Source organism: Carcharodon carcharias, chromosome 9 (assembly GCF_017639515.1).
Source record: "Carcharodon carcharias isolate sCarCar2 chromosome 9, sCarCar2.pri, whole genome shotgun sequence".
NCBI classification, from domain to species: Eukaryota; Metazoa; Chordata; class Chondrichthyes; order Lamniformes; family Lamnidae; genus Carcharodon; species Carcharodon carcharias.
The window spans coordinates 5,034,091-5,054,563 of NC_054475.1; the positions used below are offsets into that span (position 1 = coordinate 5,034,091).

At 43.9% G+C, this 20,473-nt stretch overlaps 1 protein-coding gene across 3 annotated transcripts in view; it reads left to right on the forward strand.

Moving 5' to 3' along the window:
- The window catches only part of LOC121281733 (solute carrier family 26 member 9-like), a 107,043-nt gene that overhangs the window by 15,946 nt on the left and 70,624 nt on the right, over positions 1-20,473 (forward strand). For all 3 annotated transcript variants that reach the window (XM_041194646.1, XM_041194647.1, XM_041194645.1), the window contains exon 2: positions 20,180-20,314. In XM_041194646.1, the coding sequence (XP_041050580.1) occupies positions 20,193-20,314 (122 nt within the window). In that variant the 5' untranslated portion in view covers positions 20,180-20,192. The remainder of the gene's footprint in view (positions 1-20,179; positions 20,315-20,473) is intronic.

The following is a 20,473-nucleotide window of genomic DNA, read 5'->3' on the forward strand; positions in this document are numbered from 1 at the left end:
CCTCCCTCTGTGCAGCAAAAGGTTTTCGCTACATGCGATTTTGGGTACTTGGCTGGCAGAGCTGGACAGTCACTGCAGGCTGCCACTTAGTCAGCAAATGGGCAGTTACTGGATAGCACAGCCTCATTAGCATTGGGTTGCCAGGCACAACAACAACTTATATTTATATAGCATCCTTAAAGAAATAAAACACCTCCAGCTGCTTCACAGTAGCATTATAAAACAAAGTATGACACCGAGTCACTTTAGGAGATATTAAGTCAGGTGACCAAATGCTTGGCCAAAGAGATGGGCTCCAAGGGGTCTCTTAAAGAAGGAAAGTGAGGTAGAGAGATAGAGAGCGGTAGGGAGGGAATTTCAGAACTTAGGTCATGGCTACTGAAGGTGCGGCCACCAATGGTGACTCTCCAGCATAGGAGCGCCGAGCAGTTTCTGGGTGGTGAGAACTTATTAGCATTGGGCTGGTGAACAGTGGCCCTAAAGTCAGCGCCACAGGACTGCTCGTCAGCTCTGTACCACCGAGGACACACAGGGCAACAGCAACAGCCCCAGCTATGGCAAGAGGGCAGTTAAGGCCTTCCCCACCAGATCCTGGCGTGCTACCCCCCCATTTCAGCCAGGTTAAAGGCACCTCAACATTTCCCCATCCCCCATGATTCAAGGTCATCCTAGGCCATATTGCCCTTCTTGAATGATTGAGGGGACATTCAGGCTGCCTCTGAGTTCTTACCCGTTCTCTCAAGTGTGTGATCATGGCTGCGATGCTCCCGATAATTACCTATGATACAGTATATCACATTCTTGACGGTATGGCTGAAATCCTGATGCGTGCACAGACTAATGCACGGCACCATCATATCACCGTGTCACCCCATGTAAGGGTTGAAGACAGAGTTGGATATCAGATGCGAAAATGTACTTACGTTGACCATGCCACAAAATACGGCCCATTGTTAAAACACTTTCTCCAAGCGATCACTCACACCTTCACTAAAACAAAAGCAAAACACTGCAGTTGCTGGAAATCTGAATTAAAAACACTCAGCAGGTGTGGCAGCATCAGCAGAGAGAGAGAAAAACAGGGTTAAAGTTTCAGGTGCGAGATCTTTCACCAGAACTGAGAAAAGTTAGGAAGGTAATAGGTTTTGAAAGGGTGGTCGGGTGGGGGTGGGGGGGGTGGGAAGGTGGGAAGAAGTCAAAAGGGTAGATGAGCGATAGAGTGGGAGGGCAGGAGAGATAAAGGCAGAATTTTCTGCTCAGCCTGTGGGTGCAGGCCTGACACACCAGAAATAGCGCACGATGATGTCGGGCGAGGGTCCTGACATCGTCGCGTACTCACGTGGTATTTCGGTCAGCGGGCAGGTGCAAGAGTCGGCAGCGCCCGCCAACAATTAAGAGGCCTCTCAGGGCTATTAATCAATTAATTAACCTGTATTTCCCGCTGCCCGTCCAACTGTTACGATTGGCGGACGCGTGAATCGGCCAGGCGGTCTTTGGATTTGGGGAGAAGCCTCGCTGTGTGGACAGTTTGCCCGGGATTCTAAAAACTTTATCCACTGGTTTAAAATGCTTCAGATCCCAGAGGCCTTCAGTGCACCTTTGGCGGTCGCCCTAACTCCCGCCTCCACCCCGGCAGCGCTGAGCTTCTCAGAGCGCCTTTCACGCTGACTGGACATTAATCGGCCAACGTGAAATCGCGGTTGTGGGGCCGATCGCGGGCGCCGGGGCCTTTGTCCAGGCCGGCCCACCGCGCCCGCCCGATGGGCCTGAAAACCCTGCCCACAGTGACACAAGGTTGCCTGGCACAGAACCAAAGGGAGCAGTAATGGAACAAGTAAAGAAACAGAAGGCATGACTAAAGGAGGTGTGAATGGCAGACCAGCAGCTGTCTGAGCACAAAGTAAAGGGATAAGCAGAAAAAAAATGAACCAGCAGAAAAAAAAACAAAATAAAATGGAGGTTGTGATGTAAAATTGTTGAACCCGGTGCTGAATCTGGAAAGCTGTTAAGTGCCCTTGTGTCCTTACCCTTTATAACAATGACAACCGGTATATATTCATAGAGGGGGGGTTACAAAGAAAAACTGGACACTGAGTCAGATAAGGAATCATTGAATGATTATAGCACAGAAGGAGGCCATTTGGCCCATCAAGTTCAGGCTGGCTCCCTGCAGGAGAAATTTAGCTAATCCCTCTCCCCGCTCTCTCCCCGTAGCCTTGCTGATGTTTTGTCTCCAGGTACTTAACCAATTCCCTTGTGAAAGCCACAATTGAATCGACCTCCATAACCCTTTCAGGCAGTGCGGAAAGATCCCAACCACTCATTGCATAAAAAAAGTCTTCTCAAGTTGCCTTTGGTTCTTTTGCCAATCACCTTACATCAGTGTCCTCTGGTTCTTGACTGCTCTCCCAATGGGAACAGTTTCTCTATCTACTCTGTCTAGATCCCTCATGATTTTGAACACCTCTATGAAATCTTCTCTCAACCTTTACTTCTCTAAAGAGAACAACCCCAACTTCTCCAGTCTACCCACATAACTAACGTCCTTCTTCCTTGTACCATTCTTGCAAATCTTTTCCGTACCCTCCTCAATCTTTCCTAATGTGCTGTGCCCAGAATTGGGCACAATACAGCAGCTGAGGCCAAACCAATGTTTTATAAAGGAAATACTAGGTCAGATGATCAAAAGTTTGGCCAAAAACTTAATGAATGTCTTAAAGGGGAAGTAGACAGAGAAGTGGAGAGGTTTAAGGAAGGAATTCCAGAGCTTGTGGCTTGGATAACTGAAGCCACATCTGTCAAGGGAGGAGAGTTTAAAATTGATCGTGCTCAAAAGGCAGTAGAGTAATGTAGATATCTCAGAGGGTTGTGTAGCTGGAGGAGATTACAGAGATGGGGGTGGGGGGTGGGGGTTGCGAGGTTCTATGGAGGGATTTGAGATAAAGGATGGTAATTTTAAAATGAAGATGGATTAATGAGGTGATGCATCCCCTCTAGTCTTCTGGCAACATCTGGAACCAAGCCGCTTGGGGGAGTCACTCCCAGATCTCTGACAATTATGTGACCCACATTTGGCACTAAAGATGACACCTGCTTGCCTCATTATTGTGATGCCATGCTGTTGGCACTTCGGTAGGTTGCACCAACTAATCAACATTTATCCATACTATTAGGGCTAACACAGGTGCACACAAGCTGAAACTTCTGACAATCTCTCTGTGTCCCTTTATCCTCTTTTTGCCTCTCTCCCCACTCAATTTTTTCTTTATGCCTCTGTTTCCTTACTCTCTGTCTCTGAGTCCTTTCTCCATTTCAAAATCTTTACATTTCCTTCTCATATCCAACTCTAAATTGCGCTATCTCCTTTTTCCCCGTTTGTCAGCCTGGTTATTCCACCCCCTCTCTCTGCATCTCCCTCCTTGTACTCCAGTCTCTTCTTCAGGTACCAGGCCCTAAGGGAGCATTGGTGACCATGGACTTCCATTGGATTGGTCCATGATTACACTTGGCAAAGTGCTGCAGTGGTTTGCCATTGCCTTCTGCAACATGGCTGACCAGAAAACTCTCCCACTCTTACCACCTGCTATCAGGTGAGTTGGAAGGAGTTACAGGCTGATAATCAATCCATTTGACCACATTATGAATGCACCTTCTATGGCCATCAAGGCCTGAAGTGGAATTTTAACCTAGAGCTTCTGGCCCAGAGGTAGGGACGCTACCCACCACAACACAAGACCTCCTCTCTCCAGTCTACATCTCCTTGGTCTGTTTCTTTACCCTCTCAATTGGCATTCTTTTTACCATTCAATGGGCAATTGTGTACTGTTTATGGAATACAGCAATTCCATTATGGGATGGTTCTCCAGCCAGAGGGCACACATTCCCACAATAAAATGCTTTCCCCATGCCAAATGTGTTATATACAATAGTGGAAAACAATTGAACCCAAACACAGGGGCCTTTGTGGAAAAAGAAAACACATTTGGATCAAAGCATTTGATTATTGGACCTGTCAGTTATTTTTAGCTTTCCAAAACAATTGCTGTATCTACACCAGTGACTTTCCGTAAACTTCCCACACAGTTGGAGAAATATAAATCATCCTAATAAATCGTGCCATCAGTGACTTCATTATAGTTGTGCATAAAATGCTGCATATCCACCAAGACAAGAGATTGAAGCAATACACTTTTACCCTTGTTGGTGATATCTATCAAGCATGTAAGAAGGAATTCTAGGCTATTCTTGTAAAAATTGACCTGCTAGTTATCTCCATTGACACATTAAAGTATTAGTCAAACCAACTTTATCAGGACGTGCATAATTTTATTAAAGAATGTTTTGGTAAGGTAAAGAAAAGTTGTTGATAAGGTTCCTGTTAAGTGAAAATAAAACATAGGAGAGTGCTCCTCTGACAAACAGTCCCATAGCTGCGGGTGTAGAAATGATTGTGAAAGGAGGTTGGGGATCTCATCTCACCTGGATCACCTAAGTCAGGTAAACGTTACGACCACCCTGCATGTTTTACATCAATGTAAGTAATGCCATGGCTGAATATGAGTGGTGAAAGAGGAGAAGAGCAGCTTTTAAGGGGCTGTGGCTTGTTGGAAACATTTCTGTTTGCAACGGGATTTGAAAGCAAGGTTGAGAATTTTAAAAGCGAAACGTTGGCACACTGGGAGCACAGGAGTGATGGGTGGGAGCATCCCTCGTGAAGATTTCAGGCACAGGCTAAGCCTATGTATGAAAGCAGCTGTCCTGTGGGTTCTAGCATCAGGTACCTGAAGCGCAATCGGCTTTACATCCCTTTTCCCGAACTCCTCTCCCTCCTTCAAAATGCAGCAGCTCCCATTAGAAGGTCTAATGGCATTCCCAAGCAGCGACCTCTAAAGAACTGACAGTATTGTGATTAGGATGTCGCTGATAAAGGAGCTTTATCATGTAATAACGCAGTGTAAAATCGTAGCAAAAACACACACTTCGAAGATTGTTTTTGCTTATTCATTCATGGGATGTGGGCATCGCTGGCTGGGCCAGCATTTATTGCCCATCCTTAATTGCCCTTGAGAAGGTGGTGGTGAGCTGGGCAACTAAGGATGGGCAATAGATGCTGGCCCAGCCAGCAACACCCACATCCCATAAACGAATTTAAGAAATTTAAAAATGCAGAAACTGCTGTATGAAAAGTCAGAAAAAAGATGAAAATTCACAACCTGTCACTCTTATCTTGACAAAGCTAAGCTCTCAAGCCAGAGTAGAGAAGCAAAGGAGCGCTGGTTTTAAACAGGCGGGCATTACCAAAGGAGAGCAAAAGGCAATAAAACAAAATCTGGAAATGTTCACAGGATTTATTTGCAGTGGATTGACTATGGTGACGAGCTTTAAGAAGGTCCATGCAAGTGTTCAGGTACAAGCTTCAGAAGCAGTGAAAATCGTTGGAGCACCGAATTCATGCCTTCACAAATCTGGCGATTATGCTTACCTCAGTGAGGCGCTCTCCATGGAAAGCACTAACAGCACGTCATCACAGAACTACCCCTACGCTTTCCAGTTTAAATAATGATGATCCTCCTTACAAACAGTTAAAGCTGCGATATCCTTCTTGAAGGCGTGCCATATAAAAAATGTGCCACAACACATTCTTCATTCCCTATCTAGAAGCTTTAATATTTCAGCATTTGCGAATGACAGCAATCCCTGATAAATAGAGGAGGCATATCTGGAGCTGTTGAATATGAAGTTTGTCTATCCAAGGTACATGGCTGATTAATGCCCTCGTGACATTAGGCCTACTCTTGGGTAAACGCAATATTTAGTGGAATCCTAAAGCTTTTAGCTTTACATATCTATTATGTTTTTTTTAATGTCATTGATTTTTTTTTGAGAGAAGTTGTTTTAGAGAGGCATATTCCGATGGGAAGAAAGACTTGTATTTATATTGCGCCTACCTGGCCTGTTGTAATGCAGGAAATACAGCAACCAATTTGTGCACAGCATGGTCCCACAAACAGCAATGTGCTAGTGACCAGATAACCTGCTTTAGGCATAATTATTGGCCAGGATTCCACGTAAAACTCCTTTGTTCTTCCTCAGATTAGTGCCATGGGATCTCTTACATCCACCATAGGGGACAAGCAGGCCTTGCTTAAAAATCTCAACTGAAAGGCATCACCCCTGACAGTGTGTGCAGTGGAATTTCAGCTTGGATTACATGTGCAGGTCTCTGGAATGCATTATAAACCCATAGCTTTCTTACTGGGAGTAAAGATTGTTACCAATTGAGTCATAGTACATGCAGAGTAAACCATAATATTTGCAATGTACTGATGACACAAGCATTTATTAGGATAGAAAATACAGTTGATGAATTACAGACCCAAATGACTGGTTAACGGCATGCAAAAAACCCTGGTTTGACCTCAACTGGAGTATTGCGTCCAGTTGGACAAACACTTTAGGAAGGATATGAAGGCATCAGCGAGGATGCAAAAAAAATTAACAAGATTGGTTCCAGGGATGAGGAACTTCAGTTACATAGATAGATTGGACAAGTTGAGACTGTTCTTCTTGGAGAAGAGAAGGTTGAGAGGAGATTTGATAGAAGTATTCAAAATCATAAGGGGTCTTGACAGAGTAGATAGGGAGAAACTGTTCCTATTGGTAGAAGGATCAAGAATGAGAAAAATGGCCAATTACAATGGGCTAGTTAATCTTACCCCAGATGGGAGTTGGGAGTTGTGACAAAGGGGTGAAGCAATAGGGCTGTATTTTCTTATTCTGAAAGAATTGAGGTAGGTATTTGACAGAGGCCTTAAAGCGACAAAATCACAGGAATGTAAATATTGACAACTTCCATTGACAGACAAGAGGGAATGATCTCAAGGTAAGCGCTTGATACACAAAATATGGAGATTAGAAGAAAGAAACTTTTTAACCACTAAAGTTGTTGGATAAAACATTTTCACGCAGCAAGTGGTTAGGATCCGGAATGTGCAGCCTGAGAGGTAGGTTCAATCGAGGCTTTCAAAACGGAATTCGATCATTATAGAAAAAGGGAAATTTGCCAGGCCAGGGACAAAGGCAGGGGAGTGGCAGAAGGTGAATTGTTCCTTCAGAGGGCCAACAAAGGCATGATGGGTCAAAAAGCCTCCTTCTCTGCTGTAGCCATTCCACGATTCTATCATTCTTTCATCAATGCTGTAATCGATTTAGCAACAATCACCCAATGCAGAGCAATCCGACTTCCAATAACTTTACTGCTAAAAAGTTTATTTCTTCTAATCTTCATATTTTCTGTATCAAGTGCTTACCTTGAGATCATGCCCTCTTGTCTATCAATGAAAGTTGTCTATGTTTACATTGCCTGAGTATTTGATAAGGCCTCTATCAAGTACCCACCTCAGTCCTTTCAGAATAAGAAAATACAGCCCTATTTCCTTTTGTCACAACTCTCAACTCCCATCTGGGGTAAGATTAACTGGCCCATTGCAATTGGCCATTTCTCTGCCATTATGGTTCAGAGATTTGTCCTCCAAAACCAGAAGTATAACTGGGAGCAGGGACCATTTTAATTCGCAGCTGTTCAACAAGTCCAACATCTGGTTCATTTAATCTAAACTGAATTAAAGTGCAGGAGAGATGTAAATGGGACTGCTGATTTACTGCCACCTACTGTCACACAAGGTCAACATTACCTCACAGTCTGTGAAAAGGTTACTGCTGTCAGACAGTACCTGACATCAGTTTTCACCATTGACAATTAGTTGCTCTGGTCAGTAAAACGAGATCTCTTCCTGCAAGACTAAGGAAATGTTTGCGGAGCTGTTTACTGAAAATTACTGGGACCAAAACCAAATGTAGATAGCGTGGCATGTTCCACAAGGTTTGATAAAGGACAAGTGTCACCTTCAGGAACAAAAGGAATGCCTGTGACAACCTTAGAACGGAAAAACAAAGCAGTTCTGCACCTATATCTCTCTTGAACATCTCTCTATGTAACATGAAATAATAATTAAGGCTTAAGACTTAAGGCAAGGCTCCCTTGAGCGTAGAAGATTAAGGGGTGATCAAATTGAGATGTTTAAGCTGAGTAAAGGCTTTGATGGGGAGATAAACTATTACCGCTGGTTGGGAGTCATGAACAAAGGGGCATAGCCTTAAATTAGAGCTGAGTTGTTCAGGGATGATGTCAGGGACAACATCTTCACACAAAGAGTAGCAAAAATCTGAAACTCTCTCTCCCCAAAATGTTGAAAATGGAAAATTTCGACAACTAGATTGATAGATTTTTGTTAAGTAAGAGCATTAAAGATTGCGGAACCAAGGTAGGTAGATTGAGTCACAATATAGATCCATCAGCCATGGTCTAATTGAATGCCAGGACAGGCTTGAGGGTTCCTATACTCCTGTATACACAGCTGGAAAGGCTAATCTAACAAGCTGGCCTGCCTATAAAGATCAGGTCCACACTGTTACCATTTCATAATAGTTTGTAACCACAGTTTACACATGCAGGGTGAGAATACAATGAATTCAGAACAAAGCCAATTGTGTGTTTCTGGGTGTAATTAAATGGGTGGAGGAAATATGAGAGGCAGATACAGGTTACATGCTCAGCAATCATTTTTTAACCCACAGCAATAAAGCAATTCCATTCAGGAAAGGGCTTAAATGTGCATAAACAAACATAATAATAAAAGCGATAGCATTGCTAGGTATTGTTGAAGTGAAATCAGTGTCAGTCCCATTGGAGAAAAGACATGTATTTCTTCTGTTTATTCGATGCCCTTTCAAATGATGTAAATGTGAAATAAAAACAGTCAGAAAAGAGTAAAGATAGGCTGAGGAAAGCAGGCTATGAAAGGAAGATCCAAAAAGTAGGCCAAGCAAAGATAGGATAAGAAAAGATTGTGAATAGATAAACTGTGAAGAGGCACTGAGGTTGAAGTTATACTGTCTGATCATAGGAATGGAAGCATTAACACACCTTCATCCCAATTCCCTATTGCCTTTCATTTTAACAATACTGGTAACTAACTTTTTAAGCATGTTAATAACTAATATTGTAGAGGTGTCATACTGATACATTAATATATCCATTACTAATATCACCCAGCACAGTCCAACTCCAACATCAAACCTTATCTAGCTTCTCCAGTTTTTCTCTTTTATACTTCACCTTGTTTCCATATACACTGAAGTCGCTTCATTCATCTTTAATTGTTTTAATGCTTTTCCAAAGCCAAGTTGTGAAATTCTATCTAGAAGTGAAACTTCTTCTTCTACTGCTTGACAAAAATGGTTGACATTCCCTCAATCATTAGCTGTCTCCTTCCATTATCTATTAGCATATCTATAACCTTATCACATACTGCCATCCTGTTCTGCCAATTTTTGCCGTGGTTAGTCATACAAAGTTGTTCCACATTCTTTTATCAGCCCAACCACCTCACCAGCATCCATATAGAGCCATGAGGCAATTTTAACATTAAGATCTATTTTCAGACTATTCAAAAAATTATTTGGTCAAGGGGTGAGAGCCATGCTGGCTCCTAGTTGTCCAGTGCGGCTTCTTCTGGAAGTGCTATAAATCCTTGCGGTGATGGTGCTATCGCGATGGTGTTGGATAGGGAATTTCACAGCTTTTACACAGTGGCGATGAAGGAACAGCAGATGCCCAAGTTAGAATGGTATGCAACTTGGAGAGGAAGATGTTCCCACACCTCTCCTGCTCTTGTCCTGCCATGTATTTCCATAGTGAATGTATCTATTTCATTTTATTGCATAGTTTGAGGGAATATTCAACATTCAAAGGAACACATGACCTTAATGACTTTTGTAGAGTGACTGTGTGCCCTGAAGTCCAGCAACAACACATTATTAATTGTGTACATGCACAAATAATGTATGTTTTTCCGCGCTTATCTGATCACAACAGGCTGTTTTATTGCTATAGCAGGTCTTTTAAAAAAAAATCTCTGAGCAAGTAACCCCACACTAGGCGTAAATAGTATGGTGACATAATACGGGACAACGTCCCTGTCAATGTAACTAACACCAGCAAGAGTTTCCACAGTGCTTCTGGTAAATGCCAGACTCAAGGAGAGTACCAGCCACGCGTAACATGGCAAAGTCTTCCAATTGAAGGTATATGGGTCCTACCTTGTGCTCTTGTTTGGGATATTTTTGGGCAATTGAATTATAGTCACAGGCTTTTGAGATCGATTCAGGAAGAACAAGTCCAGTGGTTTGTCTGGGATATGTAGGAAACTCCCTGAAATTCTGCATTACCAGTAAGTGCAGTGGCACCAGGAAAGAATAAAATTGCTGTCAACAGTTTAGGCCACAAGCGTGACACTGGTTTTGGGTGTGTGATGTAGAATGTAATGTTAGTCACAGATTCGAAGGTTTTACTTTATTTACCTTTTGGGAAGGACTGAGAGTAATTTTACAGAATTTTCCCTCGGGTTATTAACTGGGTTGGTTAAAGTTAAAGATCATCAAAGTCGGTTTTTTTTATTTGACAATTTGAAAGCCCAGGTTTCTTTGGGAGGATTTCAGATTATGCTATAGGGGCCTAAATTCATTATCCCCCAAAACTGGGCACAACTGAGGCTGTCAGGATGGGGAGGCCTGTCTTAAATTCGTCCCGCAGGCCTCACCACCAAAATTTCAACAAATCACCCAGCTGACCAAACAGGCCCTGAACCCTTGTATGGGAGGGGTGGGGTGCAATTGGGAAGTGAGTTGAATTCAGGTGAGGTGACTCCTCTGGCTGGAGGGGGTCTAGAATGTGGGGTCACAGTCTCAGGATATGGGGTAGACCATTTAGGACTGAGATGAGGAGCAACTTCTTCACTCAGAGGGTGGTGGACCTATGGAACTCTCTACCACAGAAGGCTGTGGAGGCCAAGTCACTGGATATATTTAAGAAAGAAATAGATAGATGCCTGAACTCTAAAGGTGTCAAGGGGTATGGGGAGAGAGAGCAGGAGTTCAGCGTTGAGATAGAGGATCAGCCATGATCATATTGAATGACGGAGCAGGTTCGAAGGGACAAATGACCTCCTCCTGTTCCTATTTTCTATGTTTCTATGAGACAAGAATGGCTGCAGTCTTAAAATGGAGGCATTCCTGCATACCCTGACTCCACATTAAGGCAAGTTAAACACAACCAGGGCCTTTTAGGACAGCTGATGGCATTGCTGTAGTTCTTCAGAAACTAGGCAGAGCTTGAGGTAACTCAAACTTTGACTCATTGCAAACCAGTCAATATTGAAAAGAGGCCTACACTTCATTTCAGATGGTTGCCATGCCTGCTGAATTTAAGCTGAATTTCACAGCGGCCTGGGCACATGTACGAATCTGATCCGAGCCATTCCACAATGCGAAATCTACCACGGCTGAGCCTGTTTATGCTGAGAAACTCAAGACGAAAATTTGTACCACAAAACGCCAGCTAAATTAATAGAGAATAGGTAATAAAACAAACCTGTTTCCATTTGAAACATGGCAAAAAAAAAATTCAAGAAAACAAGCTAGGAAATAAGGAAAAGGGTTGTTGCTAACTTACAACCTCCAACGATTGGCTTAGTCTGCAGGCATATTGTGAGGCTCAATCACATCAACTGGGGGGAAAGAATGGAGTTTGTACTTCACATTCTATTCAAAATATTGACAATAAAGAGCTGGAAACATTTTATTCAGCTCCTCTTTGGCAATACCTGACTCCATTGGGGAAAAAAATAATGATGTGGGGCAAATACTAAAATGATGGGTAAAATATTTACAGTGACAGTGGAAACTGAAATAGCAAGTGTAGAACAATGAAACCTTAGCACTCAGTAATGTCTAAAATAAGGAAATATTTACATTTATATAGCACCTTTCATGACCTCAGGATGTCCCAAAGTGCTTTGCAGCCAATGATGTAATTCCTGAAATGTAGGAAACGCGGCTGCCAATTTGCACACAGTAAACTCCCACACAAGGCAACATGATAATGTCTAGATAATCTGTTTCTGTGATGTAGAATGGATAATTATTGACCAGGGCACTGGGGATAACTCCCCTTCTCATCTTCAAAATAGTGCTATGGGATCTTTTAGAAAGCAGGCAGGGCCTTGGTTTAACATCTGATCCAAAAGACGGCACCTCTGTTAACGCAGAACTCCTTCAGTACTGAGCAAAAGTGTTAGCCTGGATTTCTGTGCTTACATCTCTGGAGTGGGACTTAAACCTACAACTAAGATGTATTTAAGGGGAAGCTAGATAAGCACATGAGGGAGAAAAGAACAAGTGACTCAAAAGTGAGAGTGTTACCAACTGAGCCACAGCTGACACCTGTGCTCTGCATTTTAGAGGAGTGAAGGGGTAAACAAACAGGGAAGACTTTCTTTCAAGATAAATCAATCTTGCGTGTGAGACCAGTTTTGATTATTCAGACAGCGTATGGCTTACCTCCAGTGTAGGGTTACCAATCCTCCAGGACTGCTCTGGAATCTCCAGGAATTGAAGATCAATCTCCCGGACACTGCAAGCAACCTGGATGAAAATAAAGCACGAGGGGCATTAAAAAAAATGTTCTTTCAGCACTTTCGTTTATGGTTAGAAATTAGTTATAAAAATGTTGGGCAGAATTTTGCCCTTGGCAGGCGGGATCGGTGGGAGCAGTTGGGAAGTCAACCGCCACCCGTGACCACAATTTCACACTGGGGGGCCAATTAAGGCCTGCGCAGTGTGAAACGCGAGCAGCAGCACTCAGTGCTGCCTGTAGAGGACAGCGAGCGAGCCGAGCGCAAACTTTGCGCACGCACGCGAGTGAGCGCTTCAAAATCTCCCTGAGGCACGGAGCCGCCTCAGGGAGATAAAGCGCTGTTTAAAAAAGAAAATAATTTTTTTTAAAATGTAATAAAACATGTCCCCTCATGTGACTCATGTTATCAATTGAATTTTAATATTCTGATTTTATTTTTATTTGCTGTTGGAAACCTCATCACACCCGTGGATGAGGTTTCCAAAAAAAACGCAAAGGCCTCTTGCCCTTTTCGCCTGCCCCCCCCCCCCCAACCGTTAGGTTGGACAGGCCGCGGAAAATTAGGTTAATTGATTATTTAATGGCCTTAACAGGACTCTGAGTTTTCGGCTGGCGCACTGCCGACTTTGGCACACACCCGCCAATGGAAATATCGTGCCACTGCGCGTTGACGTCGGCACTCTCGTCCGACATGGCAACACGCGTCACTTCACACCCGAGTGGGTCAGGCACACACCCGCCTGCCCATTTCAAGGATCAGGACTTTATTACCACACATATGGCAAACTCCATGCCCAAAATACGCACCCTTGATGCAGCTCACTGACTGCAGTTGGGCACAATACTAGAATGCTAACAGGATTTACTCAAACGATGACAGAACTGAGAGGTAATAGCTATCAGGGAAGATTGGGGCTCTTTTCTCTAGGGAAAAAAGGGGTGGCCCAATGGAGGTTTATAAGACCATGGGCTGGATTTTCATCCTGGAGCCGAGTAGAGGGGAGTCGGGAAAATTCCCAGCTCAGCCCTCCCACCTCACCAGGAAGTACCTGGGGCCATGAGGGGACATAGAGGGCGGCTGGAAGGGCAGAGCTTGTCATAGGGGGCATGAGGGACCTGAAGAGTTGGGTGGGGGTGTGTAACTTAGCATAGTGGGCATCAGGGGGACCCTGAACTTACTTTTTAAAAGATCCCCTCATGCCCACTAGGGTTCATGACTCCTCTGAGGGGCTGTGAGTCAGGAATCCTTAAAAATTGCCCCAAGCCCACGCAATTTGCGGAGGAGTAGGACACGCCCATCTTGCAATGCCAGCTGGCCAGGTCAGGGATGCCAGATGCAGACTTTGGACAAGAACCAGCCGGCAACCTATAAAGGCAGCCCCAAAAATTAGACAGGCTGTCTGACGGGGTGGGGAATCCTAGAATCGGGACCTGCCGTCATTTTTAAAGGGCTCCTGAGTCAGGGAGACTCGGTGAAAATTCATCCATGATGTTTCCACTTGTGGGCAAGACCAGAAGTAGGGGACGTGAATATAAGTTAGATGTTACTAAATCCTGCAGAGATTTCAGGAGAGCTTTCTTTACCCAGAAAGTATTGAGGATTGAGATGCATTTACGGGAAATCTAAATACGCATATGAGGAAGAAAAGAATGGAAAGATTTGTTGATGGGCTGGGAGGAGGTTCATTGTGGAACATAAGCAATGGCATGGATCAAACACAGAGATAAAAACAAAAAAACTGTGGATGCTGGAAATCCAAAACAAAAACAGAATTACCTGGAAAAATTCAGCAGGTCTGGCAGCATCGGCGGAGAAGAAAAGAGTTGACGTTTCGAGTCCTCATGACCCTTCAGCAGAACTGATTTTATATTTCACCCCTTCCTTGGATTCACCTAGTTCTGTTGAAGGGTCATGAGGACTCGAAACGTCAACTCTTTTCTTCTCCGCCGATGCTGCCAGACCTGCTGAGTTTTTCCAGGTAATTCTGTTTTTGTTTTGGCATGGATCAAACAGCCAGTTTCTGCACTGTAAATGCCTAGTAACAATAGTGAATAGACCCACCTCATAGAAAGGTAAGTCCAAGGTGAGGGTTAAATGTGGACAAGGGTTGGGATGATGTTTGAAATGTTATCCTGAGGCTGATGGGTGCCCACATTATTTTTGTGAAGCTTAGATGAGCACACCTGACCCCTAAATCCTGCACTCCCACCTTGTGTTGGTCTGTACGAATGCCCTCCCAGTCCTTGGAATTCAAAGGCAAAGGGTTCCAGTGGCGAAATTCGAATTTTGCATTTTTGGATTGTAGAAGGAAGGGAATTCGGAAGAAGACAAGGAACTTTAGTGTTGTGGTCATGGAAAAGACTCAGAGTCGGGCAGACCGAGTGTTGCGGATCAATTGCTCTTAAAGAACATAAGAAATAGGAGCAGGGTTAAATTATATAGCCCCTTGAGCAGAAATGATGTCTTGCGTTTAAAGCGCCAAGCTCCTCCCAACTTTAACAGGATGTCTTCTCCTGGCCTGACCAGAGTAAATCTTCTAGTGTCCTTTTAAACAAAGTTCCCTACATCACTCTCCTGAACGTAATCAAATGGACTTTCCATAGCAAAGCACCCCCCTGGCGATTCCCTGGTGTTTTACACCCCACAAGCTCCATTTCTTCAAACAGCGATCCATCTTCATCAGCATTCTGCTTGGCGGTTTAACCCAAAAACAATCTTTTTTTCTCACTGCTTGGCATAGCAGCACCTGCAGTAGGATATCCTTCCCATACCTCTTGTCAGGATAGCTTGGATGGCTGAATTTTTCGTTGAGCGGGTAGGCGGGCGTCCAACCCGCTGGAGTGTTAAACAGTGCACGATGACATCGTGCAAGCGTCCCAACGCCATCACGCGTTGGCGTGATATTTCGGTCGGTGGGCGCAGGCCGGAGTCAGCGGCACGCCTGCTGACTATTAACAAGCCTGTTAAGGCCATTAAAGTATTATTTGAACGCAATGTTTTGCCTATCGTCCAACCTTATGATTGGCGGGCAGGAGAAAAGGCCACATGACCTTCAGATGTTTTATGAAACCTCATCCACGGGGGGGGTGGGGGAGGAGTGGGGGGGGGGGGGGGGGGGAATGAATTTCCAATAGGAATTTAAAAATAAAAATAAAATAAAATAAAAATTTGGAAATATCATTTATAAGATGACTCCGTCACATGAGGGGACATGTTTTCAACATTTGTTAATTCTTTATTTTTTGATTTTAAAAATCTTCAGCCCCGCGGGGCAGCTCAGCTCCTCAGGGAGCTCTCATTGCGCTCACCCACACGCACGTACAAACTCCTGCACTCGCCTTCCTCCCACATCCACCCCGCCAGCGCTCAGCACGCCATTCACTGCTGGCCAGCCAGGGTGAAACCGCAGCCGGGGCCCGTTCGCAGGCAGCGTTCTGCTTAGCGACCACCCCCGGGCCCCCCCTGCCAACACCCACAAGACAAGGTAAAAATCCCGCCCTGAGAATCTGTGAGTCTCAGCACAGCTTGGCCGGCTGCCTCCCCTTTTGTCCCCAGGGATTAAAACGTACACTTTACTTTCAATAAGTTTGGACCTAGGCCCCTGTCTCCATGGCACTCAGGTCACCTGGGCTTGTCTCCAAGCAGATTTTGTATGAGGTCACATGGGTTTTTCTCCTAGCAGATTCTAGAGGGGGTCACATCCCCTCTCCTAACTATTCCATTTTACCTTGAATTAACGGAGACTGTTTATAACGTAATTGTCTAATGAAGTCCAGCGTTTGTAACAAGAGGAAGGGTACAATTTTTACTTTGTGCAACAGCTTTTAAACCAGAGATAGCGAATCAGCAGCCTATTTTTCCGTTCTGTGCTGTTGAAGAGTCATACGGACTCGAAACGTTAACAGTGTTCCTCTTCGCAGATGCTGTCAGACCTGCTGAGTTTTTCCAGGTATTTTTATTTTTGTTTCTGTGTTGCCTATTTTTACATCCCTCCTGCTTTATATTTCCATTAACTTAAATGGAAATAAAGATTGGGAGAAACAAAAGTATGATTTGCATTTATTTAGTACCTTTCACTACCTCAGATGTGCCTAATACAAACACACAAATCAGGAGTAGGAGTAGGCTATTTGGTCCCTTGAGCCTGCTCCGCCATTCAATAAGATCATGACTGATCTGATTGTGGCCTCAACTCCACTTCCTGCCTACACCAGATAACCTTTGACTCCCTTGTTAGTCAAGAATCCATCTACTTTTGCCTTAAAAATATTCAACGAATCTGCCTCAACCACAATTCAGGGAAGAGAGTTCCAAGGATTCATGGCCCTCTGTGAGAAAAAAATTCTTACAATCTCCATCTTAAATGGGAGATCTCTTATTTTTAAACTGTGTCCCTTAGTTCTAGTCTCTCCCACAAGGGGAAACATCCCTACAGCATTCACCCTGTCAAGTCCCCTCAGAACCTTATATGTCTCCGTAATATCATCTCTCATCCTTCTAAACTCTAATCGATACAGAACAAGCCTGTCCACCCTTTCCCTGTAAGATACCTTCCCCCATCTCATGTCTCAGATGAGTGAACCCTCTCTGAACTGCTTCTAACACGTTTATACCCTTTCTTAAATAAGGAGACTAAAATGATACAGGAGTCCAGATGTGGTCTCACCAACGCCCTGTGCAACTGTAATGTTCTTCTCTGGATAGCCAGTTAGTGAAGGGTAGTACTGGAGCTAATATTTAGTCAGTCTTATATTTATTTACAGAGTAAATCATTGCAAGCATACATCTCCTAACTCAACCACACCACAGTTTCAACAAGCTTCATTTTATATCTGCTCCAGTGAATCCCCAATTAATGCCCATGAACTGAGTACAATTAAATTAATTACTATACAATTAATACCTAAGCATTTAACAGCCATTTTGTCGCACACATTAGGAAGAATATATTTGCCTTGGAGGGAATGTAGCATATATTTCCCAGAATGAGACCTGGGCCTGAATTTTGCAGTTGGCGGGCGGGCTCAGTGGGAGCTGGCCAGAGTGGAGCAGACCGCCACCCGCGATTGGCTCTGCGCCGCCATTTTACACGGGCGGGCCAATTAAGGCAAGCCATAGCACTCCCGCTACCTATGCAGGAGGGGGGGAAGAGGGAGAGTTGGGGCCAGTGCTCTTTCACACATTCACGTGAAAGAGTGCTTCAATTTCCCTGGGGCACGGAGCTGTCTCAGGGGGATTGAAGCACTTTTGAAATCAATGAATAAATGGTTTGAAAATTTAATTAAACTTGTCCCATCTCACGTGACTGTGTCACATGGGATGGGACAAGTGTTCATAATTCAGAAAAAATTTTTTATTTAAGTGGTAAAAGCTTTAGAAATCCTCATCCCGCTCGTGGATGAGGTTTCCTAAAAAACGCAATGGATGCTTGGCATTTTCACCGGCTCACCAACCTTAAGGTCGGACAGGCAGTGTAAACAACTACATAAACGAATTTGTTAGTGGCCTTCATAGGCCTATCAGTTATCAGCGGGCGCGCAGCTGACTTCGACGCGCGCCTGCCGAACGAAACATCACGAGATAGCGCGATGATGTCAGGATGCACGCCCAACGTCATCCCGCGTCATTTTGCGCATCGGCAAGTTGGGCCCACCCACCCACCCCCACAAGCCGGCTGAAAAATTCAGGCCCTGGACTCCAAGGGCTAAAATACAAAAGCATGATTACACAAGATTTGGGGGGCCTTTTGTTTAAAGTTTAGTTTAGATTCGGAGAAACTGTCCCCACTAGGCTGAGGGGTCAATCTATTAAAGCCGTACCTTTCAGGAGTGAAATTATGAAACGTTTCTTCACACAAAGTGCAGCAGAAGTTTGGAATTCTCTTCCGCCAATGGCAATTGATGCTAGATAAATCGTTAATTCCAAAGCTGAGATTGACAGATTTTTGCTAGTCAAAGATATTGTGGGATATGGGGCAAAGGAAGGCGTATGGAGTTAGGTCACAGATCAGCTATGATCTCATTGAACGGCATAACAAACTCAGGGGCTCAAAGGCCAACTCCTGTTCCTATGTTTGACGCTATCACCCATTTTACAGTGTCACACAAAGCCACAATTTCCTCAACGGTGGCAATTTTTTTTAACATCAGTTTTATTTGCCTGAACGTAAATGCTGTCCAGTAGGAACGGTTCCACAAACTATACCCCCCAGGGAACCGCATCCTATGATTTTCTGCCCATTCAAATGTGTAGCTTTTTGGGCAAGAAGTATTGTTTCAAACCCTGAATTGTAAGGGGAACATTAATGCTAAACATCTGACGCGGATGTTTAAATTTTTGGCAAAGCTTTTTGGGAGGGGAATTATTATCAGTAGCAAGACATGCCCATCAGATTTGTAATAGTGAACTACAAGAAGATTTGCCAAACACTTCTTAGTACTAGGGTTGGACATTTTAAGTAGGGTACCCTTTACAGCACAATGCAGTGTAATAAACTGAATAAATAAAATTAGGCAAGTGATCGCTACTTAATTGGCACACAGTATGCAAAGCTGAAGGATCACATTAAATCATCGAGGCACTCATCAGCTAAAGAATTGTACTGGAATTGCTAGATGTAAGAATGTTATGTGAAATCATAATGGGTACATATCCGAAGTACAAACTGGTCAACTGGATAGAATATACCTGCATTATATTGCCAACTTCACTCTAAGAGGCCATTAGATAGTAGAAGTGGCAGCCTCGCCTGAGGCTGAAGAACACTTTGAAGCTGCCTAGAGGCATCTATCCCATGCTAGGTCAGATCTGAGAATGTTTGACGCTACCAATCGCCAGGACTCACACCCCTCGCTGTGACGGCCACAGAATCCACTCACATCCCCTACACCTACAAATAAAATTAAATTAGAAACTTCCTTACCCAGAGAGTGTTTAAATGTGGACTTTGCTACAACAAACAGCAAAACACTGCGGAAGTTAGAGATCTGAAATAAAAACAGATAGGGCTAAAAAAAACCTCAAAAGGTCTGGCAAGATCTGTGGAGAGAGAAACTGAGTTAACGTTTTGAGTCCAATATGACTCTTCTCTGGGACTACAACAAACAATAGTTGAGTGGAATAGCGTATTGTGGCACTTAAGGGAAAGTCAGATAAGTACACGAGAGAGAAAGGAATAGAAGGTTACAGGGTTAGGTGAGAAAGGGTGGGAAGAGGCTCATGTGGACGATAAACACCAACATGGACCAGTTGGGTCAAATTAAAGCATTTCTGTAGTGCCTTTCATGACTGCAGAACATCTCAAAAGGCTTTACAGCCAATGAAGTACTATTTTGAAGTGGAATGTGAAGACTCGGAGATGAGAGTGGCTAACAACTGAACCAAGGTTGACACCTGGGGGGTTTGAATGGCCTGTTTCTGTGCTGTATATGTTATGTAACTCTTTCAGTAAGACTGAGAGGGACGAAATTGGTCCTGAGCAATATGGAGAAGGAATCAGGCACAGCATAAAGTGAGCAAGCAATCCATTAGCACCCAATTTAACTGTCACCCCCTATACTTTGAACCAATGCATTGTTTCAGTAGCCACTTGAAGAAACCTTGTTGATCTGTTTCTCATTATCTGCATTCTGCTTTTTCTCCAGAGTTTAGGGCAAGATGCATTTCCGTCCACGTTATATTGTTGACCGGTCGGCCTATTCAATTCCTGAATTTGATGAAGAGTACCAGAAGAAAGCCAGGAGTTACCCCCATTCGCAAAAAGCAAAGAAGTTATTCAGGTAAAAAGGAACTATTTAAAATGGCCACTTTCATTTTGAGCTTTGCCAACTAATTTGAATGCTTTAATTATAGAGATGAGGAGAAACTTCTTTAGCCAGAGAGTGGTGAATCTATGGAATTCATTGCCACAGAAGGCTGTGGAGGCCAGGTCATTGAGT